The 23,817-nt window shown below is 35.0% G+C and overlaps 3 protein-coding genes across 3 annotated transcripts; all 3 read left to right on the top strand.

Annotated features, from left to right (window-relative positions):
- The first annotated feature begins 991 nt into the window (after positions 1-991).
- Positions 992-1,939, top strand: LOC100926859 (olfactory receptor 5M10-like). The gene has a single exon (XM_003773862.2). The coding sequence runs from the start codon at positions 1,004-1,006 to the stop codon at positions 1,937-1,939; it is 936 nt and encodes a 311-aa protein (XP_003773910.1). The 5' UTR covers positions 992-1,003.
- A 10,413-nt stretch (positions 1,940-12,352) lies between these two features.
- On the top strand, positions 12,353-13,321 carry LOC100918498 (olfactory receptor 1030-like). Its single transcript, XM_003773908.1, has one exon. The coding sequence runs from the start codon at positions 12,353-12,355 to the stop codon at positions 13,319-13,321; it is 969 nt and encodes a 322-aa protein (XP_003773956.1).
- A 6,069-nt stretch (positions 13,322-19,390) lies between these two features.
- On the top strand, positions 19,391-20,329 carry LOC100918237 (olfactory receptor 1030-like). The gene has a single exon (XM_003773907.1). It carries the CDS (start codon positions 19,391-19,393, stop codon positions 20,327-20,329), a length of 939 nt encoding a protein of 312 aa, XP_003773955.1.
- Positions 20,330-23,817: the final 3,488 nt, after the last annotated feature.

Raw genomic sequence — 23,817 nt, forward strand, 5'->3', positions numbered from 1 at the left:
AAATTCTTTTAATATGTAATCATTAATCCCCACAACAACTCTTGAAGACAATTTTTTTAAAATTTTTATCGCAATTTTAATGGTGAGAAAATTGAAACTGAGAAAGGATAAATAGCATGGTCAAGATCATATGTGAATAGAATTTCCTTTCCATTAGGCTGTCTAGTGGGTTAGTTAGCTTTCATTTAGATTTTATATAATTATTTCTCCTGTAAAATCAAAATTTCTACTTCCATGTAGGCTTAAAACTTTATTGACCACAATGGAATTCAGAGTAGTATGATAGTATTCATGAGTAGTATGAGCACAATGATAGATTGGGAATACATAGATACATGCATATGTTTTATGTCTCTGTGTGTATAATCTTATAAGTGAAAAATCTTGTGTGTGAGACAGGGAGAGAGAGAAAAAGAGAAAGAGAGAGATTATTATTATGATAATTTTCATTTTCTCTTTCATTATGATGTTTCTAGAATATTAAAGCTGAAAGAGAATTTAGAGCAGGCAATAGAGAATGTTAAAAGTAGCAAGGTCTTTTCTCTTAGAATATCAAGATGAGATCAAGTGAGAGACAGAGAGAGAAGAGGGAGAGGGAAAGACAAAAGAGAAAGAGAGAGATGGACAGAGAGAAACAGGAGAGGCACACACAGAGAAAGAGACAGAGAAAGAGAGAGAGAAAGAAAGAAGAATTAGAAGTAGCAGAAGCAGGATAAGAAGGAGGGAGATGAAGGAAGGGAAGAAAGGAGGAGGAAAAGGAAGGAAGGAGAAAGGAAGGGAGGGAGAGAGACAGACATAAAGACAGAGAAATAGACCTTGACCAAGAGAGACAGACTTAGAAGAAAGAGGAATGAAAGAAAAAAGAGAGAAGTTAAAAAGCTAAATGTGATTCTTGATAATCAGTAGAACATTCTAAAGTGATATAAGCATTTGCTTTCATATTCATTAAGTCCCTTCTAATAATTCTAATGTGTCCATCTCCCATTTGATAGAACATGAGAAAATGTCTCCTCCAAACTATACTGAAGTAACTGAATTCATCCTGCTGGGTCTAACTGAAGATCCAGAATTGCAGAAGATCCTTTTCATTATCTTTCTACTTATCTACACCATCACTCTGGTGGGGAATGTGGGCATGATCATGCTGATTCATAAGAGCCCACGACTCCATACTCCCATGTACTTTTTCCTCAGTCATCTTTCCTTCGTTGATTTATGTTACTCTTCCAATATCACCCCTCAGATGCTGGTCCATTTCCTCTCAGAGAGAAAAGCCATTTCTTATGCAGGATGTTTCATCCAATGTCTTTCCTTCATTGCCTTGGTGATCACAGAATTTTATATTCTTGCTTCAATGGCCATTGATCGCTATGTGGCCATCAGCAGCCCTCTGCATTACAGCACCAAAATGAACCAGAATGTTTGCCTCTGCTTAGTCATTGTTCCCTATATCTATGGCTTCCTGAATGGCCTTTCCCAGTCCCTATTGACCTTTCACTTGTCTTTCTGTGGACCCAATGAAATTAACCACTTCTACTGTGCCGACCCTCCTCTCCTGTTACTGTCCTGCTCTGATGTCTATGTCAAAAAAATGGCCATGTTCATAGTAGCTGGCTTTACTCTCTTAAGTTCTCTCCTCACCATTCTCTGTTCTTATGTTTTTATCTTTGCTGCCATTTTGAGAATCAGATCTGCTGAAGGTAGACGCAAAGCTTTTTCTACCTGTGGATCCCACCTGACTTCTGTCATTCTATTCTATGGAACTCTCTTTTGCATGTACTTAAGACCTCCTTCTGAGCAGTCTGTGGAAGAATCCAAAGTGATTGCTGTCTTTTATACCTTTGTGAGTCCCATGCTAAATCCCTTGATCTATAGCCTCAGAAACAAGGATGTCATTGAGGCCATGAAAAAAGTATTCCAGAAAAAAAACCTTTCATGAAAATGGCTGGATGAATTTTATAGGATTTACATAAGAAAATTATCTTACCCTCTTCATTTTGCAAATAAGGCATCTGATTCAGTGAGGTGCCTTTCTCCCCCAAAAAGAAAAGAAACAAGCATTTATTAATTTCCTCTCATGTGTCAGAAACTCTCTTTTAGTATTTTGCAAATATTATCTCATTTTAATCTCAAAGACTCATGAAACAGTGTTATTATTATATCAATGTTATAGTTGGGGAATCTAAGGCAGAAAAGGACATTTTTAGAATGCTATATCTATGGGGTTATACACATCAACATTTTGCCTTTTTTGAAACTTCATTTGTTTAACTAGACATGAAGAATGAGTCCCATTTTGGGATGTGGTCACTATGGAAATCTGTTTTATTTGAAAATCCACATTAGTTACAATTTTTTTTCTTTTTTCTTTTCTTCTCTATTTCATGGATGAAAGAAAAAAAAATTGCTTGATCTTTGATAAAAAAAAGAATAAAAACAAAATAAAATATAAGGAAGATGGTAACTTGCCTGAAACATTTTTGTCATTTATAACTGTATCTTCATGAAGTGCATATTTACCTTTAAAATTTCTTTAAATTATTTCAAAATTTTGAAAAATAAAACAAAAATGAAACTTTTATTTATTCACATTAAATCTCATGATACCATTTTTATAGTAGGTTTTTTTCATAGTTTTATGCAAATAATATTTCAGTTGAGGGAACTATGAGTGTTTATCTCTAACTGAGGAATGTTTATAAACAAGGCTGTACAACATAATAAACTGTAGCTCTTTTCACAACCCATGAGTCTCCTACCTCATTCATCTTGTTTCTGAGATCAAAGACCTCTTGTAATTAACGTCCTTAACTAGAATGGCCCACTTCAAGTGATGCCTGAAAACAGGAACTTGAAAAGAAAGGTGCCAGAGTGGTCACTTTGCAATCAAACATTTCCCACAAGCCATGTGGTCAAGACAACTTCAAGAGATGTCCAGAGATATAGGCCATTGATCTGTGCTGTTTCTGGACCAGGCAGAGAGCGGTGAAGACGTGAAACACTTTCCTTTAAAGCTGTAACTCAGATTAAGGACTCAGTTTACAAATAAGGATTCATAGGAACTTTTGTTATGTTTTGTTTATGTTTTTTTTGTTTTGTTTTTATTTTGTTTTGTTTTTATTGTTGTTATGTTTTTATTATAAATCCTCCACTATCCCTATAAGCATTAGCTATCCCAGTTATACAAATATATGAGGAAGTGCCTGTGTCTATAACTCTGATGAACATTGACAATATTTAAATTTATCTTAAAAAGAGGCAATGTATAGCTCAAGGAATAGTCATTCCACCTGAACTTACAGTTAAAACAAATAATAATAATTGTGCATTAGCTCCATAGATGGATCCAAATTCAGAGGCCATTGTACAAACATATTTTACAAAGGCTATCACACTCACTTGGCCAATATTGACCCTTACTTTGAATAACCAACAGTTTGAACAATTAATAGACACTGGAGCATACAGGGCTGTGGTGGCTGCTTTTCATTGGCCACCTTAATGGCCTGTGATTTCAGCTAACAATAGAGTGGCAGGGATAGGAGCCAGTAAGGAGGCTTTGATGTGTGCTGAACCAATAAATTGGCAAAAAGATGGAAAGACAGGAACCATTTTTCTTTTAATAATAGATGGCTTGCATGTTAACTTATGGGGCAGGGATATATTATACCAATTAGGCATGAAAATCACCACAGATTTTTAGGAGAGGTCATTGCTGCTGCGGCTTCCACTGCTCCAAAAATGACTTGGACTACTGACACACTGGTATGGGTGAAGCAATGGCCCCTGACTAAAGAAAAAACAGCCGCTCTCCATCAATTAGTACAAGAACAATTAGAATTAGGACACATTGAGGTAACAGCCCATGGAACTCCCCTGTATTTGTTAGAAAGAAAAAATCTGATACATGGATAATGTTAATAGACTTGAAACAAGTAAATTCAGTCCTAGAAGATATGGGTTCTTTACAGGCAGGTTTGCTATCCCCAAACATGATCCCCAAGAAATAACCCTTCTGGATAATAGATATTAAGGATTGCTTTTATTCTATCTCCCTTCATCCTGAGGACAGGGATAGATTTGCTTTCTTAGTATCAACATATAATTTTCAAGGACCTGTGAAGAGATTTTCATGGAAGGTCATACCATATGCCAATTCTTATTAACAAGATAAAGAAACACTACTCTGATGCAGTCATCCTCCATTATAAGAATGATATTTTGCCTAGTCATCCACAGTTGGAGGAGATGTTACAAATGACAGAAAGAGAATTAAAATAGTTAGGTTTAATAATGTCATCAGAAATGATTTGGACTTACCCCCTTTTAGCTATTTGGATTTTACTGTTTAGCTGGAAGGTGTATATAAAAAAATCACCTGATTTTGGACTGACCAGGTACACACATTAAGTCAGGTCCAAAAATTGATTAGGGATATTCGATGTCTTGGACACGAAGCTTGTATACCCAACACTGATGTTTCCTTTGTATGAAATGCTTGAGGTTGATCCTCAGTTAGATTCTAGCAGGACAAAGACTCCTGAAGCCCTTGATAGCATTAAAGTAGATAATACAAATAACAGCAAAAACAAGCACTCAGAAGGTGCTTCCTCAAAAAGGTTACATGGCTTTGTTATTTTAGCTCCTATCCAACCGATAGGAGTTAAACCTTAAAACAATGACATTTATGAATGGATATATATAATGGGCTGAAACTGAGCAGATGCACTGAGGTCCAAACACTTAAGGCTAATTACCAATTAGACAATCCTCTATTAGTATATGCTTGGAGAAAGAATGGCCTTGCCCACTACTCTTTGCAAGTTTATCTGTTGTATAGGAGATTGGGTGGAGGATTTAGGGGGTGGAGTGAGAGAGCCAGAGTCACTCCTGGCCAGATTTATGTCTCAATTCCTCTCACTTCATATGGCCATTCTGTTCACTTCCACAAAGAATAAAGATCAAGGACTTTTGCAGATTGTGACTCTGGATGATTCTAAAGTATCCAGGGTACTAACGCGGTCATCACAGATATATATCTCAAAGACAAAAAGGTCACTATATTTTGACATTACATCTGAAATAGCAAGAAAAACACTGCTCAGAATTATCCAATTAGCAGGCAAAATAGGAATTATATGAGTTAGCTTAGACAAGGCTAGGTTGGATTGATTTAATAGCTACTCAGGGAACTTGCACCATTTTATTAGGGTTAGGAGAGGTAAGAACAAGAAAAATCCTGACCCAATTGACATTCCATGAACAGTGGCAATAGACATTTCCCACAAAAATGAAAACACATTCACTTAAAGGCCCTAATGTGTTCACTGATGCTATCAAACAAAATAAAGAAGCTATATATTCCCCACAATTGGGCAATTCTAATGTATTCACTACACCTTACACCTGTACACAGCAAAATGAGTTGGATGCCATTATGCAAGCATTGAAAATAGACAAACCCATCATAAATACCAAGAATTCCCTCCCCAAATATATATATAAAGCATTTGTAGTTGAATGAATTAGGAAGACTTCACAGAGGAGATGCCATTTCACTTGAGCTCTCAGGGAAGATAAATTAGAAGGAAATTTTGCAAATGAAGAATTTTTTGTATAAGCACAAAGTTGTAGAAGATGGCATGTCATATCTGTGGATAGCTAGTATGTAGTTTTGCCAATATTTATGCTGTTATATAGTAAGGAGATAGATATAAAATAAAGCAGGTCATCCCAGAACATTGCTATTACTTTATAGACAATATATGTCATGAAGAACTTTCTAGGTTTTTTGTTTTCCTGGGCACATCCTGATCATCATTTCCCAGAGAACAATATTTCATCAGAGAAACTTGCTTTGAATTTTTTTTATAATTACTATTGTTAATTATATTTCTCCCCATTTATTCTCCCTTTCCTTTTACCCAATCCCTCCTCAAAAATGTTTTACTATTGATAATGATCAGTCCTTCCCCCAATATACTCTCTTTTTTATCACCCTCCCTGTCTTTTCCATATCCCATTACCCTGGTTATTTTCCTGCAAATTTCCTGCTATTGTGTATGTATATTATTTATTATTACAGCCAATTCAGATGAAAATGAGGGTTACTCACTCCCCTTCTCCCCCTCTTCCCGTAAAAGCTTTTTCTTGACTTTTTTATGGCAGACAATTTGCACCATTCAACTTCTTCCTTTCCCTTTCTCCCAGTAAATTCCTTTTTCATCCCTAAATTTCATCATTTAAAAAAAAAAAGATATTATTCTTTCATAATCCCATGCCCTCTGTCTACATACACTCCTTCTAACTGTCATTATGCGAATCTTCTAATGAGTTACACACATCATCCTCCCATGTAGAAATGTAAAGAGATCAACCTTCTTAAGTTCCGCATGATATCACTTTCCTGATTACTTCCTTATGCTTCTCCAGAAACCTGTATTTCAAAATCAATTTTTCCATTCAACTCTGGTCTTTTCATTACATATGCTTCACAACTTCCAGATTTGTTGAATGACCACCTTTTACTTTAAAGGATTATACCCAGTTTTGCTGGGTAGGTGATTCTTGGTCACAATCCTAGCTTCATTGCTTTCCAGAACATCATATGTCAAGCCCTTCAGTCCTTTAAGGTAGAAACTATAAGATTTTGTGTTATCCTAATTATAGCTCCATTATACTTGATTTTTTTTTTTCTTTCTGGATGCTTACAATATTTTTTTCTTAACCTGGAAGTTCCAGAATTTGGCCTCAATGACAGTTGAGTCTGGACTGGAGCTGGGACAAGGGTTAAGCCTCTGCTGGAATTACATGCTGGATCCCACTCTAGTTCTACAGACCTTTTCTGCTGACCTTTCAGGTCCTGTTCCATGTGTCTGAGCTGAAAGGTCTAGAAGCTGCTACAACTGCCACTGATTCAGAGGACAGGACTGGTTTGGATTGGCGCAGGATCCAGGGCTGCACACTGGACTCCCACCTTTTCTGCTGAGCCTTCAAATTGCCTTCAACTTCAAAATATTCTATTCCATCTTTTTGGTTGTTCTGAAGCTCTAAAATCCATTTAGACTCATTTTTAAATAATGAATTTGTAGCATTTTAGGGAAGAGACTGGGCAAGTTTCTACCATTACTCCAACATCTTGGCTCTGACTCTCCTAGAAAGTTCTAAAGAATTATCCCAGACTCTCTCTAGGTCCTTCTTTATAGGGCAATTATGCCCTGAATCCACAATTGCAGAACAAGAATTATCATAGAGAAATGATACCCTAAGTAAACCCCATGTCATCTCTCTTGGATGACAAACCAAAGCAAGGTTGACCAAGACCAAAATAGGCATCCCAGACAGTCACAAAACTGTTCAATTGAACATCAATTGATGTTCTTGTCTTCTCACGGTAATGTCTCATTGTAAAGTCTATTTTCCTACTTTAAGGTAAAAATGGAAATGTTGCTAAAAGATTACTGTCATTATTATTTTAAGAAACCCTTCCTCTTTTCTTTGAACAACTTCCCATTTTGCATTTAACCAACTACCTAGGAATTAATTCTGTTTATATTATATAATATACATATATATGCACACACATGTCATATGTGATATATACATATGTGGAGATATATAAATATATGTATGTTTTTGTTTGTTTGTTTTTTTGTTTGTTTATTTGTGAATTTATTTATTCACATAAATTCAAACAAGGCATTTCCCTTGTGGAAAATAAAAGTTTCTTGATATTTGGAATTGTCTCATTTTGTATCCGTATTATCACAAGCCATTATTAATACACAGTAGTTTTATAATAAATGTTTTTTTGATGGAAATATTAATTTGAAACCTCTAAATGCTATGTATACAAACCCACAATTTTCTGAAAGCACCAAAAAGGTCTTGGGAAAATATTCATTTGTCCATCTGGTTGTTCACTCTGAAAACAAGAACAACAACAAGAAAAGTTACAATTCACAGTAAAGGATTAATTCCCCTGATGACTCTAATTACATCATCAAGAAACTAATAAGAAATTCTTAAGAGAACATTTCTCCAAGGGAAAGGTATGGGTATAAAACTTCTTTCCTCACTTCCTCTTCCCAGTGGTCCCAGAGCAATCTCCACTTTCACAGGTAGGCTCAGTCATTATTCTTCTTTAGGAAATCAGGGCTAATTAGCCTTATTTCAGCTTCTTGGGGAATCTTTGTTAGGAGTCATGACACCCTTCAATTCAGTGATTTCTATATTCAAATAAAATCATAAGAAAAAAATTATTATTATTTTTTTTTACAGTATTGACAAAATGATTTTATTGAATAAGTCTTTCACATTCACTGGGCCTCAAAGATAAAAATCTTTCAAAGACAAATGTCATTGTAAAATTGGACCCTCCTCTGGCAAGATAAAAAAACGGGAATTTGACTAACAAGAATTTTAGCAGAAATATAAGTGGAGCTTCGAGGACAATTTATCCTTTTACTAGTATTCTAATTTCTAAGTCCTCTTCCAATTCTAACTTCCTATATCTTAAGATCATTTTCTGGCTTTGGCATTTTATGCTCAAAGACCTCCTTTAATTTAAATTTCCAGTTTAACTTTAAATCTAATCTGTGAAATCTTCCTAAGGTCTCTTTCAGCTTAAATATTAAAACAGATGATCATCAATCATTATGATTATATTTATTTATCAAGTTTAGATTAAATAAGTGATTTTTACAAAGTAACCAAAGCTAGTACAGTTCAATTTTTTAATCATATCTTAACCAGTTTACATGTACAACTTTTGATTATGACAAATGGGAGAAAGTTAGCAACTGCCACAAATTAATGCCAAGTGATGGTGGTACCTTTCTATTTTCCATAGTCATACCTAGGTGGGGAGAGGATAATGGTGATGATATCTGGAATGATCTGCTCTGGGTTTCTGGTCACACTTGTTGGAATTTATCATGGGGAATCTTATTTCATAAGTTGCTTTCTTCTATATTTTTCAACAACAGCATCTACAACTGCTTTTAGCATTCTTGATTACTCTTGAGATGTTAATCAGAGGGGAGTGCTCAATTTGGTGAAGGTTCACCCCTGCCATGAAGAACAAGATAACTTAGTTGCTGGTTTTCAGGAATAATTACTCACATATCTGTTCTTTTTTATTGATGTTGAGTAGTAGATTTTAAAATAAATGTAAACTGATATGATATTTATGGATATTCTACTAGGAAATGAATTTTGCTTTTTAAGTCTCTATTGCTAGATGGAAGGTTGACAGGCGTGTTAAGCCCCTGCCAAGTCAACAAATTAATTCAATTAAAGGTAGCTAGATGACTCAGGAAAAAAAAAATCCTTTACCTTGAGTAAAAAAGACTTGAGTCCAAAACTAGACTCAAATATTTAGAAGCTTCTGACTCTGGAAAAATTGCTTAAACTCTCACTTCCTCAGTTTCCTCAGCTGTAGAATGGGGATAATAATGGTTCTTCCTGCCCACAGCTGTTGAGATATCAAATGAGATAGTCTTTATAAATTTATGTCTAAATGCTTAGCATTATTAATTTGTTACAGAAATTTTTAATGGCACATTTATAGAATTCATCCTGCTCCATCTGTCTTTTCTGCCAAATATATTCGGTCTTTTACACATTTAATTCCAGGGGCAGCTAATAGAGCAGTGGATAGAACGCTGGTACTGGAGACAGGAAGACTGATCTTGACTTTAAATTTAGCCTTAGATGCTTATTAACTATGTGATTCTGGGCAAGTCACGTAACACTGTTTGTACCATTTCCTTATATGTAAAATGAGCGGGAGAAAGAAATGACAAATTCAAACACTGTACTGGATTTTATAGAAACAAAAAAAAAGAATGTCTTACCCCATCAGCCTCTATTGTGCAAATCTTTAATTGTTTGCCTATTTATAATATTTATTCATTACCCTTTTTTAAAATGAAGAAATTTTCTGTGAATTTCATCATGAAAATATAATAAAAATGAAAGTTGGAGTGAAAAAATGAAGCAATTGCTTACATTAAGTCTATTAATTATTTTGGGGATAAGAATATGTACATAAAATAAGATAAAAATAAATCCAATGTAATTTCTAGGCAATGAGTTCCAATAAAACTGGGTGGAAAGAGAATAAAGACAGGTTTCTCTAGAATCCATCATTTGAAATGATCTTGAAGGAAGAATTGCAAAAAGTAGACATAAGAGGGCAATATATTGTTAGCTTGGAGAAAAATTGTGGAAAGGGAGAGAAAAGGGACACAGGAATGGCAAAAGCAAGTGGCACAATTTGACTGGAATGCATGAGAATAAATTTAGAGCTTCTGGAAGGATGAGACAATTGGGGTTATGTGACTTATGCAGGGTTCTACAACTACTAAGTCTTAAGTGTTTGAGGCTGGATTCAAAGTCAGATCCTTCTGATTCTAGGGCTGTGTTCTATCCATTGCACCATTCAGCTGCCCTCATTTAGATAATTTTAAAACTTAAGATGAATCTAGATTGTGGAGTCTAGTAAATGTCAGATTAAGGAATTTTTGTTTTATTCTAGTGGTGATAGGGAGAAACTGAAGATTTTTGAGGAAGGGAATGATGTAGTTGCAACAGGGATTTGGAAATATCTCTTTGACAGCCATGTGGATTAGAGTTGGGAAATTCTACATGTAGGCAGCCTAAGTAAAAGACTAATCTAATAGTCCAGGTAAGAGACCAGGTATGAGTCTGAGGGCCTTTAGAATGGAGAGGGGAAGAATACTAGAGGGATGTGGAAGTCAAAAAGACAACATCTAACAACTGAATGGATGGGTCAAGAGAATAAGAAAAAGAAAAAAAAAATTATTGTGAGGATAAAATGTGACAAGATAGCAACTCATTAAATGTGAGGAATGAGAGAGAGGAAATAAAATAAAAGTATTTAGGCAATTTCTAAAAGCATAATTGTATAGTAGATATAGAGGTACTAGAAATAGAAAAAAGGAGTTTTGAAGGAGAAGATCATGGTTTCTGTTTGAATATGTTGAGTTTAATGCCTATGGACTACATATTAGGAGATGTTTAATAGGCAAAGCACTAGAGATCAGGAAAGTGATAAGATATATTGTATATATCTGTCTCAATATTTATCTCTAGGATTGAAGAGGGGACCAACAACAATTGTCACTCCTCAAGGAAAATTAACTGACTTTAGCCTCTAATTGGCATTTTTTGTTCAGTTATTTCAGTGAATTGAGAGTCATCCTACCCTCATCTGGGGTTTTCCTAACAGATACTGGAGTAATTTGACATTTCATTCTCTTGTACATTTTTACAAATGAAGAAACTAAGGCAAACAAGGTTAAGTGACTTGCCCAATGTCACACAGCTAGTAAGTGTCTGAGGCCAGATTTGAACTGAAGATAATGAGTTTTCCTGTCTCCACAGGACCTGGAATTATTCACTGTGCTACCTAGCTACTTTTAATTAGCAATGCTAATCAGCCAAATAAAAATCCTCTACCTGGAAGAATTGCATGGTTTAATGGATAGATATTTTCCTTCAGAATTAGCAGAGCAGGGTCCTAGCTTTTCAGCCACACCATAGTCAGCTGACTAGGGACTTCTTAATTTTTTTTCCATTCATGATGCCTTTTTGCTCCCCCCCAAAAAATTTATATCATTTCAAGTATAGAAAATAAATATACAAAGAAAACAGTTACTGAAACTAAATCATAATTTCATGACTTCTACATTCAATTATTAGGCTCAATATAACATTGTAACTTACAGTTTAAGAAGCTGAGTCTTTAACAAGCAGTTTCAAAAAAAGTGCAAATCTACTTTGGTAGGAGTATCCTCTTCTGGAAATTCCCTAACCCAAAAGAAAACACAATATCACAATTCCATTCCCTATTCTAAAATAGGAAGCCACTGGAAGATGGGCTATATCTAAGTTTAATTCCAGGTAACTCCTGTCCAGTGTCCCAATACTTTATAATCCATAGTAGACTTCCCAGTATTCCAGGATCTCTATCTCCCTTTTCAAAGGGAAATACCTTGAGTTTTCCAGAGCCTTCTGTCCTCAGATTATCCCACTTTGTCTTAAAAAAAAAACTAATTTGAATATGTCATTCATGCTGCTTAGTCTACATTATATTTTATACAAACTGCCTCAGGTATATAAATTCCCAGTCATAATTCTGAAAGCACCATTAGTATATTAAGGCAGATACACAGCTCTATTTTAATTTAACAAGTCTAATGGTTTTCTGTTATCTTATCAACAGCAGGATCAAAGAACAATCCTTTATTGCCTGTATGAATGGATCAATCTGGTCTCAGACTTCTATACAGCTGATAGACACCGAAGGCTTTTCCATCACATCAATATGACAGAAATTCAAAATGGCAGCCAAGTCACTGAATTCGTTCTTCTCGGCCTCACTGGTCGGCCAGGGTTGCAACCCATCCTTTTTGTGGTGTTTCTGTTTATCTACCTCATTACGTTGATAGGAAATCTTGGAATGATTACATTGATCAGAATTACCTCTCGCCTTCACACCCCCATGTACTTCTTCCTTAGCCAACTTGCCTTTGTGGATGTGTGTTATTCCACTAATGTTACACCTCTCATGCTAACTCATTTTTTATCTGAGAAGAAAACCATTTCCTATGTTGCTTGCTTGACCCAATGTCACTTCTTCATTTCTCTGGTCATTACTGAGTACTTCATGCTGGCTGTGATGGCCTATGACCGCTACATGGCCATCTGCAGCCCACTACTTTATAATAGCAAGATGTCCATGAGCACTTGCCTCTGGTTGGTCACCATTCCTTATGTTCATGGCTCTCTTGTTGGTGCGGTGCAGGTCACTTTGACATCTCATCTGAATTTCTGTGGCCCTAATTCCATCAACCATTTCTACTGTACTGACCCGCCTTTGCTGGTACTGAGCTGTTCTAACACTTATGTCAAGCAGACAGCCTTGCTTATCTCTGCAGGCATGAACCTCTCAAGCTCCCTTTTAATCATTCTTGTCTCCTACATTTTCATATTTGCTGCCATATTGCGTATTCGTTCCACCGAGGGACAGCGCAAAGCCTTCTCCACATGTGGTTCCCATTTGACAGCAGTCACCATGTTTTATGGCACCCTCTTCTGTATGTATGTGAGGCCTGCCACCAAGAAGTCAGTGGAACAGGGTAAAATCATTGCAGTGTTTTGTATCTTCCTCTGTCCTCTGTTGAACCCGTTTATCTATAGCTTGAGGAACAAGGATGTTAAAGATGCTCTTAGGAGGATCTTTGGAAAAATCATCCACAAAAGGAAAAGCAATACAATGGCCACCATATCTTAATCAATGAGCAAAATAAAAGAAAAGAAGCTCCTGTGGGAAAGTGACAAAATGCATGGCAGTGTACTGAAGAGGATCTCAATAAAATTGAATTCAATCATATGGTTTTATATGCAAGAATGAGGCAGTGGGAAAAGAAGTGATTATATAGCCAAAGAACCTAGGTTTAAAAGCCTCTTTTATCATTATTTGTGTGAGCTTGATTACTTCATCTTATCTCCCAGAGCCTGAGTGTTTTCATATTTAAAATGGGCTAATTGGACTGGATATCTCCAAAGGGTACTTTGATATTTGAATGTGTGATCCTGTAAAAATCAGTACTGATGATGATGTTTTATTTATTTGTTTGTTTGTTTATTTATTTTTATTATAGTTTTTATATTGACAGAACATATGCATGAATAATTTTTCAACATTGTCCCTTGCACTCACTTCTGTATTTTTTTTAAATAAAATGTCATTATGTTAAAATATGAGGAAAAAAATCCTCTGAAGATGGTAATTCTCTTTTGTTGTGAAGTTTTTTTTTTAATAATTAATAATGAGAAAGTCTTTAAAGTTTCTTTGTTTGATATTGTGCACCTTCCATACTACAATTATCTCTTTATATTACAAGTTTGTTAGTACTTACTTTGATTTTTGACAATGTTAATTTTGCAAATACCATTTGGAATGTAGGGAATAAGTAGAAATCTTTCATCATCTAACTCAAGAATCCTTATCTGAAAGCTGGTTTCCTAGCAAGTACTGATAAGAAGCATTTCCTTCACCCAAGCTCCTAGTAGTTCCTCTCTTTTTGAGACAATGTGGATCATAGAAAGAGTGTCTGACTTGAAATAAGAAGAGATCTGGATTAAAATCTAAGGTTTGGTATTTACTAGCTATGTAACCTTGGGAAAATAACTTTATCTCTTTGGAACCTAATTTTCTCATCTGTCAAATGTATAGAATAAAATATCAATTGTACTCATGAGTGTTTTGTGTACTTTAAGGCACCAAGCCACTGTTTATGTATCCATGTGAATCTTTACCATCACAAAAGTGGCTGTCTTTGTAGACTCCACAGTACATTCACATTATTCCCTGTGCTTTGCTGAGAATCAGACATTAATTCTAATTTGTATATAAATGTGGCTACTAAATCACCATTCTTGGGAAATTTTATTTACTCTTCCAATTCTAATCCAGCATTAATATCACTCTATTTTTATGTTTTAACTCATATTGCTTCCTATGCCTGGAACAGAATATTCTTTTCACCTCTTATTTCAACTCTCTTGTCTTTTCTTTTATAAAAATAATCCACATGACTTCAATGTCAGGTTTAGGGTAAGAGTTTGGTCAACAAGACCCAGGAGTTAATTCTTTCAACTTTATTACTTCTACTCTAGTAGCTCTGCTGTCCTTATTGATGAGTGCTTGAAGATAATTATACATAATCACATATTGCTGGCTGACCCTAATTAGGTTTGATATTCCTCATGAGTTAGGTCCTAGTAAACTATTCTGTTGGTATCTCCTTTCTTTGTTTATATCTCTTATAACAATAATTAAAACTGACCCTCAAGCTCAGCTTAGAAGAACAGATAAATAAGGTCTATTACTGTCTTATTGTAAATAAAACATAATAAAACAGAAAACAAAACTACTTCCCATATTTTCTGACTTTATCCTCACAACACTACCACTTATGCAGCAGGTAAATCTGTGGAAAGCAGAGAAGATGAGCATTCCAATTCAATAGTTATTCACTACTACCTCAAAAGTTAGAAAATTCTCTCCCCTGTTTTTATTTCTGTTCTACATAATCACTGGTGATGAAGGAATACATTTTCCCCAAACTCCTCTTCTTCTCACATCATCCTCAGTTTTTTTGACTTTCCAAAACATCTCTGTCTATCCCTTCCATAGTATCCTTTGAAATTTCAGTAATTCTTTTCATACTCCATCCATCTACCTGTACTTACAAAGAGTAGACCTCCCTTAGATGACACTTCATTCCTGGTTATCATTTCAGACTTGGGTAAACCTTTACATCATGATTCCTGGGAGATTCACCCATTACCACTGTAATCCAGCTGTCCCTTCTCCTTTGAACATTAATTATTATTAATATTTGTTCATCCCTGTACAGTCACATCAGCATTTAATCTCCAACTTAGTTTCCTTTTTTGACTTTTAGATCTTCTCACATCTTGGCCTCTTCTTAAATTTTCAATCTCCTGATATTATACACTTCTCTACATAGCCCATATTCTACTAATATTTAGCTACATGTCCTTGCTAACCACTGAAATTCCATCTCTCTGCTTTACAGATTTGATTGTCATCAAATATATTTACATCTAAGTTCTTTAGTGTTCTCATATCCCACTTTTCCTTCATTCACCCATACCCAGAGATCATTACACTGTGTAATGCAACATAATTTCCTAACATTCAATCTCTCCTCATCCCTCTTAATCCTATTCTATTCCTCATTTCTCAGTCTCCAATCCCTTTATCCTTCACTACCTTGACTGATTTGATTTCTATTTCTTTCCCTTCCCAATATATTTATTGTAAGTAATTAGTGCAACAATATACTTTTTTTCTGTTTTCATATAACAGAACAAGCACCACAACCATTTATATAATGCCAATTATGTTCCAGGAACCAGTCTAAATGCCTTACAAATATTATTTTATTCACACAACTACCCTGGAATTTAGTTTGTATCACCAATCCCATTTTATAGATCCTTTGTTGTATCATCCACAGGAAAATTTAATCATTTATGGGCCATTTCTTAATAGGGAAAAAAAAAACACCAAACAAACCCATAATCAAAAACTTTAAAAGTTTCCATACATTAGGAAAATCAATGTTGTTTCCTCTTGTGAAATATTAAGAAATAAGCAATCTTTCTGATACATCATCGAGGGGAAGAGACTAATTGAACCCCAGGGATTCAGTCCCAAAGTGACTACGATGTCATAAACATAATTCAGTTGCCACTGTCTTACTACCTTCTTGGAGAGATCTCTCTTCTTTCATAGGTAGGTTTGGAAAATCTGTAGGCTCTGGAGTTCAGTGTAAATCATATACAGTTCTGCTTTCAGATTTCATTTGCTTTTGTTTCAGACAAGAATTATAGAGTATGAAGTGAAGAGGAAAATTTTGGTGATGTGGATTGTAAAGGTTAAAAAAATCAGTGTGTAATGAGAAGTATCCTCTAGGAAGACTTGCATTTCAATTTCCATCAGTCCCATATTAGCTCTGTATTTTGGGGAAAAGTATATAACATATGAAAATTCACTTACAAAGTAGTGATTCTAATACTCTTGCTACTAATCTCAGTGAAGAGTTATGGAGAAGTCACTATAATAAGCTTAAAGTGCTATTAAAATGAGAATTGGTAGCCTTCTGTTTTTAAAATATTTCATTTCAACCTAGAATAAAAGGGGTAAATGATTAGACTCTTACTAGAAGAGCATTTCCAGTACTTCTGTCACTAATTAGATAGAGGATCCTCAGTAAGTAATTTCATAACTGTGGATCTTTGTCTTATATGTAAACTGAGGAGGTTGAACTGAAATCTAACATAAGCAATTACCATTCAAAAAGCATTTATTGAATTATGATGATTTTCAGGCTCTGCATTAAAATGAAAATTTAACAATCCTAACTCTCAAGGAACATACATATTTTACTAGAGGAACTCTCTCTCTCTCTCTCACACTCTATTTACTTATATACAAAATATAGAGGAAGGTGAGACAAAGCAATTTTGAAGACAGCAGAAGCAATTAGAACTGAGATCAGGAAAGATCTCCTGTAGCAGAAATGTTTATTTTGAAGGCAGAAGTGAGCAGGGAGAGAATCCCAAGCATGGAGATAATAAACGACAGTCAGGAAAGTGATAGATGAAATGTAACTTAAGATGTAAGCAAATAATCAGTCACTCAGTTATTACTCACCAGATACTGTCTGAAACAAAAAAAGACAAAAAAAAAAGTTTCTCCTTTCAAGAAGTTTCAAACAGTTCTAATGGGGGAGACAACCTGCTAACAACTATGAATGACTGAGTTACTTATAAATAAATTGAAGATAAATAGAGGGAAAGCATTAGGTTTAAGTGCTAAGGCCTTGAGAATTGGAAATGATTCCTTTAGAAATAATGATTTTTACCCTGGAATTGAAGGAAATCAGGGAAGCCAGGAGGAAAGATGAGGACAGACAGTAAAAATGTGTGGAATCAAGATGGTGTGTCTTAGTCTAAGAAGAGCAAGACTAGTGCAGCTACATTGCAAATTGTGTGGATAAATAAGGGAGAAGATTGGAAAGATAAGCAGAGGATTGGTTATAAAGGACTTTGAATGCCAAAGAAAGGTTTTTATATTTAGTTTTAGAGCTAAAGGAAACTTGAAATTTACTGAATGGGTTGGGAGGAGTGACAATTCCCACCTGAACTTAAGAAGATCCATTTGACAGAAGAGTGGAAAATAGACTGTAGTGGGGAGAGGCAACAGAATCACTCAGAGGACTATTGAACTATCCATGCATGAAAAAACAAAGGTCTCTACCAGGAGTGGCAGTGTCAGAATAGAAAAGAGCAAATATGAAAGATGCTTAAATTCAAAGCAGTTGGCAACAGGTGACATACAGGGTATAAGCCTGGGTGACTGTCAGTATGATGGTATCCTCAATAGTATTAGAGAAGTTTGGGATAGCAGGAGGTTTCAGAGGAAAGATAACAAGTTAAGTTTTGGACAAGTTGAGTTTGGTGTGTCCAATACAATTTTGGAAAGGAAGGAGGAACAGTCAGAAGAGAGGTTAGAAGTGGATAGCAAAATTTGAGAAACATTAGCATAGGGAATGACGATAGAATTCATGGGAGCTGATGATGTTACCAAATCAAAAATGGTCTAGAGAATAAGGCCCAGGATAAAGCCCTTCAGAATAGCTACACCTGATGAATGTGGGCCTGAACAAAAATATAGTAAAGGAGATTGAAAGGCAATAATCAGAGAAGAACAAGAACTGAGAAAGTGTAATGGCAAACAAATCTTAAGAAAAGTTTGCAGAGAAGTCAATTTTGGTTGAATGATAAGCTTGGAACCAGATTGTAAGGAGTAGAGAAGAGAGCGAAAAGGAAAGAAGAAGCATTGAGTATAGAGAAGAATCTTCTCAAAGAATCTTGCCATAATAGAAAGAAGAGAGATGAAATGAGAAATCAATGGCATAAAAGCCTATGTTCATTTTCAATAATTTATAGACAAAAGAATTTTCCTAAGAAACACTTTCTTAGATACTTTTTGGAGAAAGGTTTTATTATTTATGCCATGGTGATTGCATTCATTCTTCCAAACTGGAATGGGCTACATCTAGAAGGGGAATTTCCCCATATTTGAAGATGTTTAAAGCAACATTGGATGATGACTTGTCAGGCATTTTAGTGTGGTAATTCCTTTTGATTTTCAATTGGACCAGTTGTCTCTGAAGTCTCTTTCAACTATCAAATTCTATAATTTCATGCATCTATAACTTAGTTTCCAAAAGGCAACCTTTTTGATTTTTGAAGTCATCCTTTTCCTCTTTTATTCACAAAGCTAAAAATTGCAACTTCTTTCAACTAATTCCCTGATAGAAAGATCTTGATGACATTCACTATTTTGAGTTTTCATATCTGCATGTTTTCTTGCTCAGAAACATTCTGATGAAAATGTATCATCTAGAACCTAAGACAATCCTGTGACATTATTGAGAGAGAGAACAGTTTGAATATAACCTCTGTCATCCTTCACACTTTGCATTTATTTTTTCAGCTTAAAATGATATCAATCTTTGTAGATGTTATAAACTATGTTAAGTCATTATGAATTTCAAGATCATTAAAATATTGAGTTCTAGAATAAATCAGGTGCTTATAAATACGCAGGAAATGTTTGCTTTTCCAGTTCTCTGTGGGTCATATGTAAGAAAGTACTGAGGATGAAGAAAGCATGGAAGTCATGTGAAAGTAAAATGTGATATCAAATGTAAAAAAGTCATATTTATTTTCCCTTTTTACCTTCTTAGGTTTGAACAAAATGTCAGGGGTAAACTACACCATGGTGACCGAGTTCATTCTCCTGGGACTGACTGATCATCCAGAGTTGCAGTCCATTCTCTTTGTATTGTTTTTAATGATCTACCTCATCACTATATGTGGGAATGTGGGCATGATTGCACTGATCAGGACTGATCCCAAACTTCAAACTCCCATGTACTTTTTCCTCAGTCACTTGTCATTTGTGGATCTTTGTTATTCCACCAATGTCACACCTCAGATGTTGGTCAATTTTCTGTCACAAAGAAAAACCATTTCTTATATTGGCTGCTTCATACAGTTTCATTTTTTCATTGCCTTGGTGATAACAGACTATTACATGCTCACAGTTATGGCCTATGACCGTTATGTGGCTATCTGTAATCCACTGCTCTATAGTAGCAAAATGTCCAAGAACATCTGCATCTCCCTGGTCACAGCAACTTATGTCTATGGCTTTGTCAATGGTCTGATACAAACCATCCTGATGCTCCGTCTATCCTTCTGTGGCCCTAATGAGATTAACCACTTTTACTGCGCTGACCCACCCCTTATGGTCCTCTCCTGCTCAGACACTTACATCAAAGAAACTGCCATGTTTATAGTTGCTGGTTCCAACCTCACCTGCTCCCTCACAGTCATTCTTATCTCTTACATGTTTATCTTCATAGCCATCTTGCGTATCCGCTCCACTGAGGGCCAGCGGAAAGCTTTCTCTACTTGTGGTTCCCATCTGACAGCTGTTACTGTGTTTTATGGGACTCTTTTTTGCATGTATCTAAGATCTCCCTCAGAGACATCTGTAGAACAAGGGAAAATTGTAGCAGTTTTCTATATTTTTGTGAGTCCTATGCTAAATCCCTTGATTTATAGCCTGAGAAACAAAGATGTTAAGGATGCTGTGAAGAGAATAATGAAAAGTAAATTACAGGTTAAATAGGTTCTTGTTTTAATCATATCTGTGTTTCTCTGCACTGGCAGACAGATGCCTCTCAAAAAATGGTTCATTTTTAATTTATACAAACCAAGTGTTATTAAATGAGTTTTGTTTGTGCATGTTCAAGAAGACATTAAGTAACAAGGACTTCTCAGAATTTCATCAGTTTTGCTTTAAGATGCAAGCAGAACTTCTTTCTCTCTCTCTCTGTCTCTGTTCCTCTCTGTCTCTTTCTGTTTGTCTGCCTCAGTGTGTTTGTATGTGTCTCATGAGAATTTTCTGAAGTTCATATTTCACCTTCAGTTTTAATTTTTTCAAATCAATTTATATGTATATATATATATATAATCATTATTTAGCTTCATTATAACTCTGTGAAAATTTTATTAGCATCTGCAGTTTTATTTTTGAGAGACCAAGGTTCCAGGAATTTTAGAGACTTCCACATATTACATACCTTATAATAGTCTGAGATAGCATGTCTACTCAAATCTTCCCAATTCTTGGTCAGTACCTTATCCTGTATACCACTAGATAAAAATCCTCTAATTTAATTGGCATAAAGGACTCTAATTGTCATTACTAATGTAGATCATTAGTAGTTTTGCCAATTAGAGATGGAGAGAATTCTTTGGTATCATTAAGGAATTAAGTGGTGTATTTGTGAACACACAGCCAATGGCTGTGTGAAGAAAGACTTCAATGCAGATTATGTAAATTACCTGGTACTGTAAATATTGAACCAGCTACCCTTTTTTTTCCTTTTCCAACTCTTATCCCATATTGTCTCATCAAACAAACAAAACAAAACCAAGTTATTTTAGTAGTGACTGAATATTTTGGATCCTTTAAGAAAGGCATTGCTTGGTGAATTATTTTTTCCTTCTGGTCTATTGATAAGAAAGGTGAAAATGTCACTCATACAATGAAGTATAAGGGTTTTGCTTTAAAAATGAATAAGAAAGTTTCCTTGAATCCATGGGATATCACTGGTACCATTTCATTCCTGGAAGCTGAGGGATAGCAAAAATATTTATTAAATGACCAGGTTGAGAAAAGCAAAATACTAGACAGATACTGGGAGATATAAAAATTTAGATAAGATACCCTCACTTCCCTCAAGAGCATAATCTTTTTTTCTGAGTAGTCATCACAGAGCCAGGGGTAAGAGTCAAGAAGAAATTCTATCCAATGGAGTTTGATGGGACAAGCATTTGTGTTATTTTTTGGTCTCTGTTCATAGTCTAGCTCCTGTCACAGACCTGATCCATAAAAGATACTACATGAGTATGTTTATTAATTCATTAGAGTAATGAAAAAAGATGAATACTTAGTTTCAGGAGATTTAGTTTTGAATACTATGGGAAAGTAACCTGAAAGTATTCCAGATGCATTCTTAGTCAGAGTGGGTCAAATCTCATGGCCTCAACTATGAGACTAATTCAATATAAAAAAAATTATGTAGGCTTTTACATGTGGTATGTTTTGTGCTCATTAATCTTTTATCAATTTTGTTTACACCATATATGTACGTAAATATTTGGTCTTGTTTCTCACCATTAGAATTTGACCTCTTTGAGGCAGAGACTTTTTCATTGCCTTAAAAAAATAAATCCAGTGTGTCAGTCTGTTTCTGGTACATAAATGCTAAATAAATGGGCCAGTGTTGCCATATATTGATTGAAGAGAGTTGTTTGTTGAGTGCCAATAATGCACTGATTTATGTTCTGCAAAGTCCCAAAATGGCTGTTTTTTGTCAGAAATAAGTGGCAGAGATAGTAGAATTTAAGATTTACTACTTCTTCTGGAAAAATTAATCTTCTTGCAGCTACACTATCAAGGGAGGCATAGAGGACCAAAGCTTTGTTAATAAAAATGAAATAGTAAAATCTATAAGCAAAAAAATCTATAGGCAAAAAATTGGACAGCACACAGATGGCAGGACAGTTGAAACTTTAGGTCTTTTTCTAATAGACAGTGTACCAGAAATATATAAGAATCTTGCTTCATTGCACAAATCTTCTTGGTCTCAGTTGTCTCTAAATGATTAGTGGAGATGGTAAATAATACAGCTGATGAAGGACACTGTGAAATTATTCATGCTATTAGGTTTTGATGGCAAAAGTTTCAAGTGCCAATTCTATAAAATAAGTTACTATTAAAACAATGACAGAGATTGGATCTATGCAATTAGGATGTATGCAAGATATCACTGATGTCACAGCTGGTAACAGGAAATAGCCAATTCCATCAAAGTACTCTATGCTCTTTATGGTCAAGAAAGCTATCCAGGATAATTTGGGATATATGGATCAAAAAAAGCATTCTACAATTATTATAAAACAAATTTTACTAGTTCAAGATGGTCTCATATATGGAATGTTTAGTTGTGTGCCAGAAAATATATTTATTACCTGATTATGCTGCTTTCTTTAATACTATAAATACCCACAAAGCTCTGGACCTTACCTTTATTGACTTCATATCTTTAGAATGAAACAAAAAATTCTAAAGTCATGTTTTGGTCATAATAGATCAGGTTCCTAACTATGATCAAGCACACTCAACTAGGAAAAGAAAGGTCTCCATAGTTGCTGAAATATTGTGGGAAAAGTATATGTCAGTGTATGGACTTTCTCTATGAATCCATTTAAACCAACCAGAGACTTTGAAAGTATGACACTCCAAAGAAAGGTAAGCTTTGGTTGTCATAAAAGTCTTTACTTCCTGATGTGGGGCACTCAAAATCTGAACATTGCACTGGCATTTAGATGAACATGTTACCTACATTGAGACACAAAGACAAATCTTAATGATGCTAACATGGAACTTTTTTTCTGTATGTGTGCAAGTACATTAGAAACAATGCTGTGGGATGTGTACTTGCTCATGTTTGGGCAAAAGCCATCCTATGTCTCCACCTGATTTAAGCCTTCTGAGGATTAAGAGACTACATAAATTAATGACCAGTATTCCTATTAAGAGAGAAAGGCTTAAAAAAAAGTTTACTACTTACCTATGTCTTCAGTTTGGAAGAATATCAAAAGAAAAATATGGTAATATGATGCTGATGATGTTCATTATTCAGACTTTCATATGTCCTAAATCACACTAAGATACCTGGGCCTTCATAGAACACACAAAGCTATCCCATACCTAATTGTAGAGAGGCTAGATAAGTTGACTGCTTGCAAAATATCCCATGATATGTGCAGGAACCAATAAAAATAATATCTAATCACATGTTATTTGGTCATTGATTTTCCAAATGAAAAAACCGGGGCTAGAAGATAATAACCTCAGTGGAATTTATGAAAAAGTAATTGCCAACCAGGTATACAGAAACTGCCTACAAATGCATGGAATAAGAAATAGACATTTCAAGAGAAAATATGTATAAAGTGTATATAAATCATTATACCCTCCTGCAAATAATGGGAGATGACTGACCTATCTTTTCTGTTATTTCTGACTAGTATAGAAGTTACTTA

This window comes from Sarcophilus harrisii, chromosome 6 (assembly GCF_902635505.1).
Source record: "Sarcophilus harrisii chromosome 6, mSarHar1.11, whole genome shotgun sequence".
Taxonomy (NCBI): domain Eukaryota; kingdom Metazoa; phylum Chordata; class Mammalia; order Dasyuromorphia; family Dasyuridae; genus Sarcophilus; species Sarcophilus harrisii.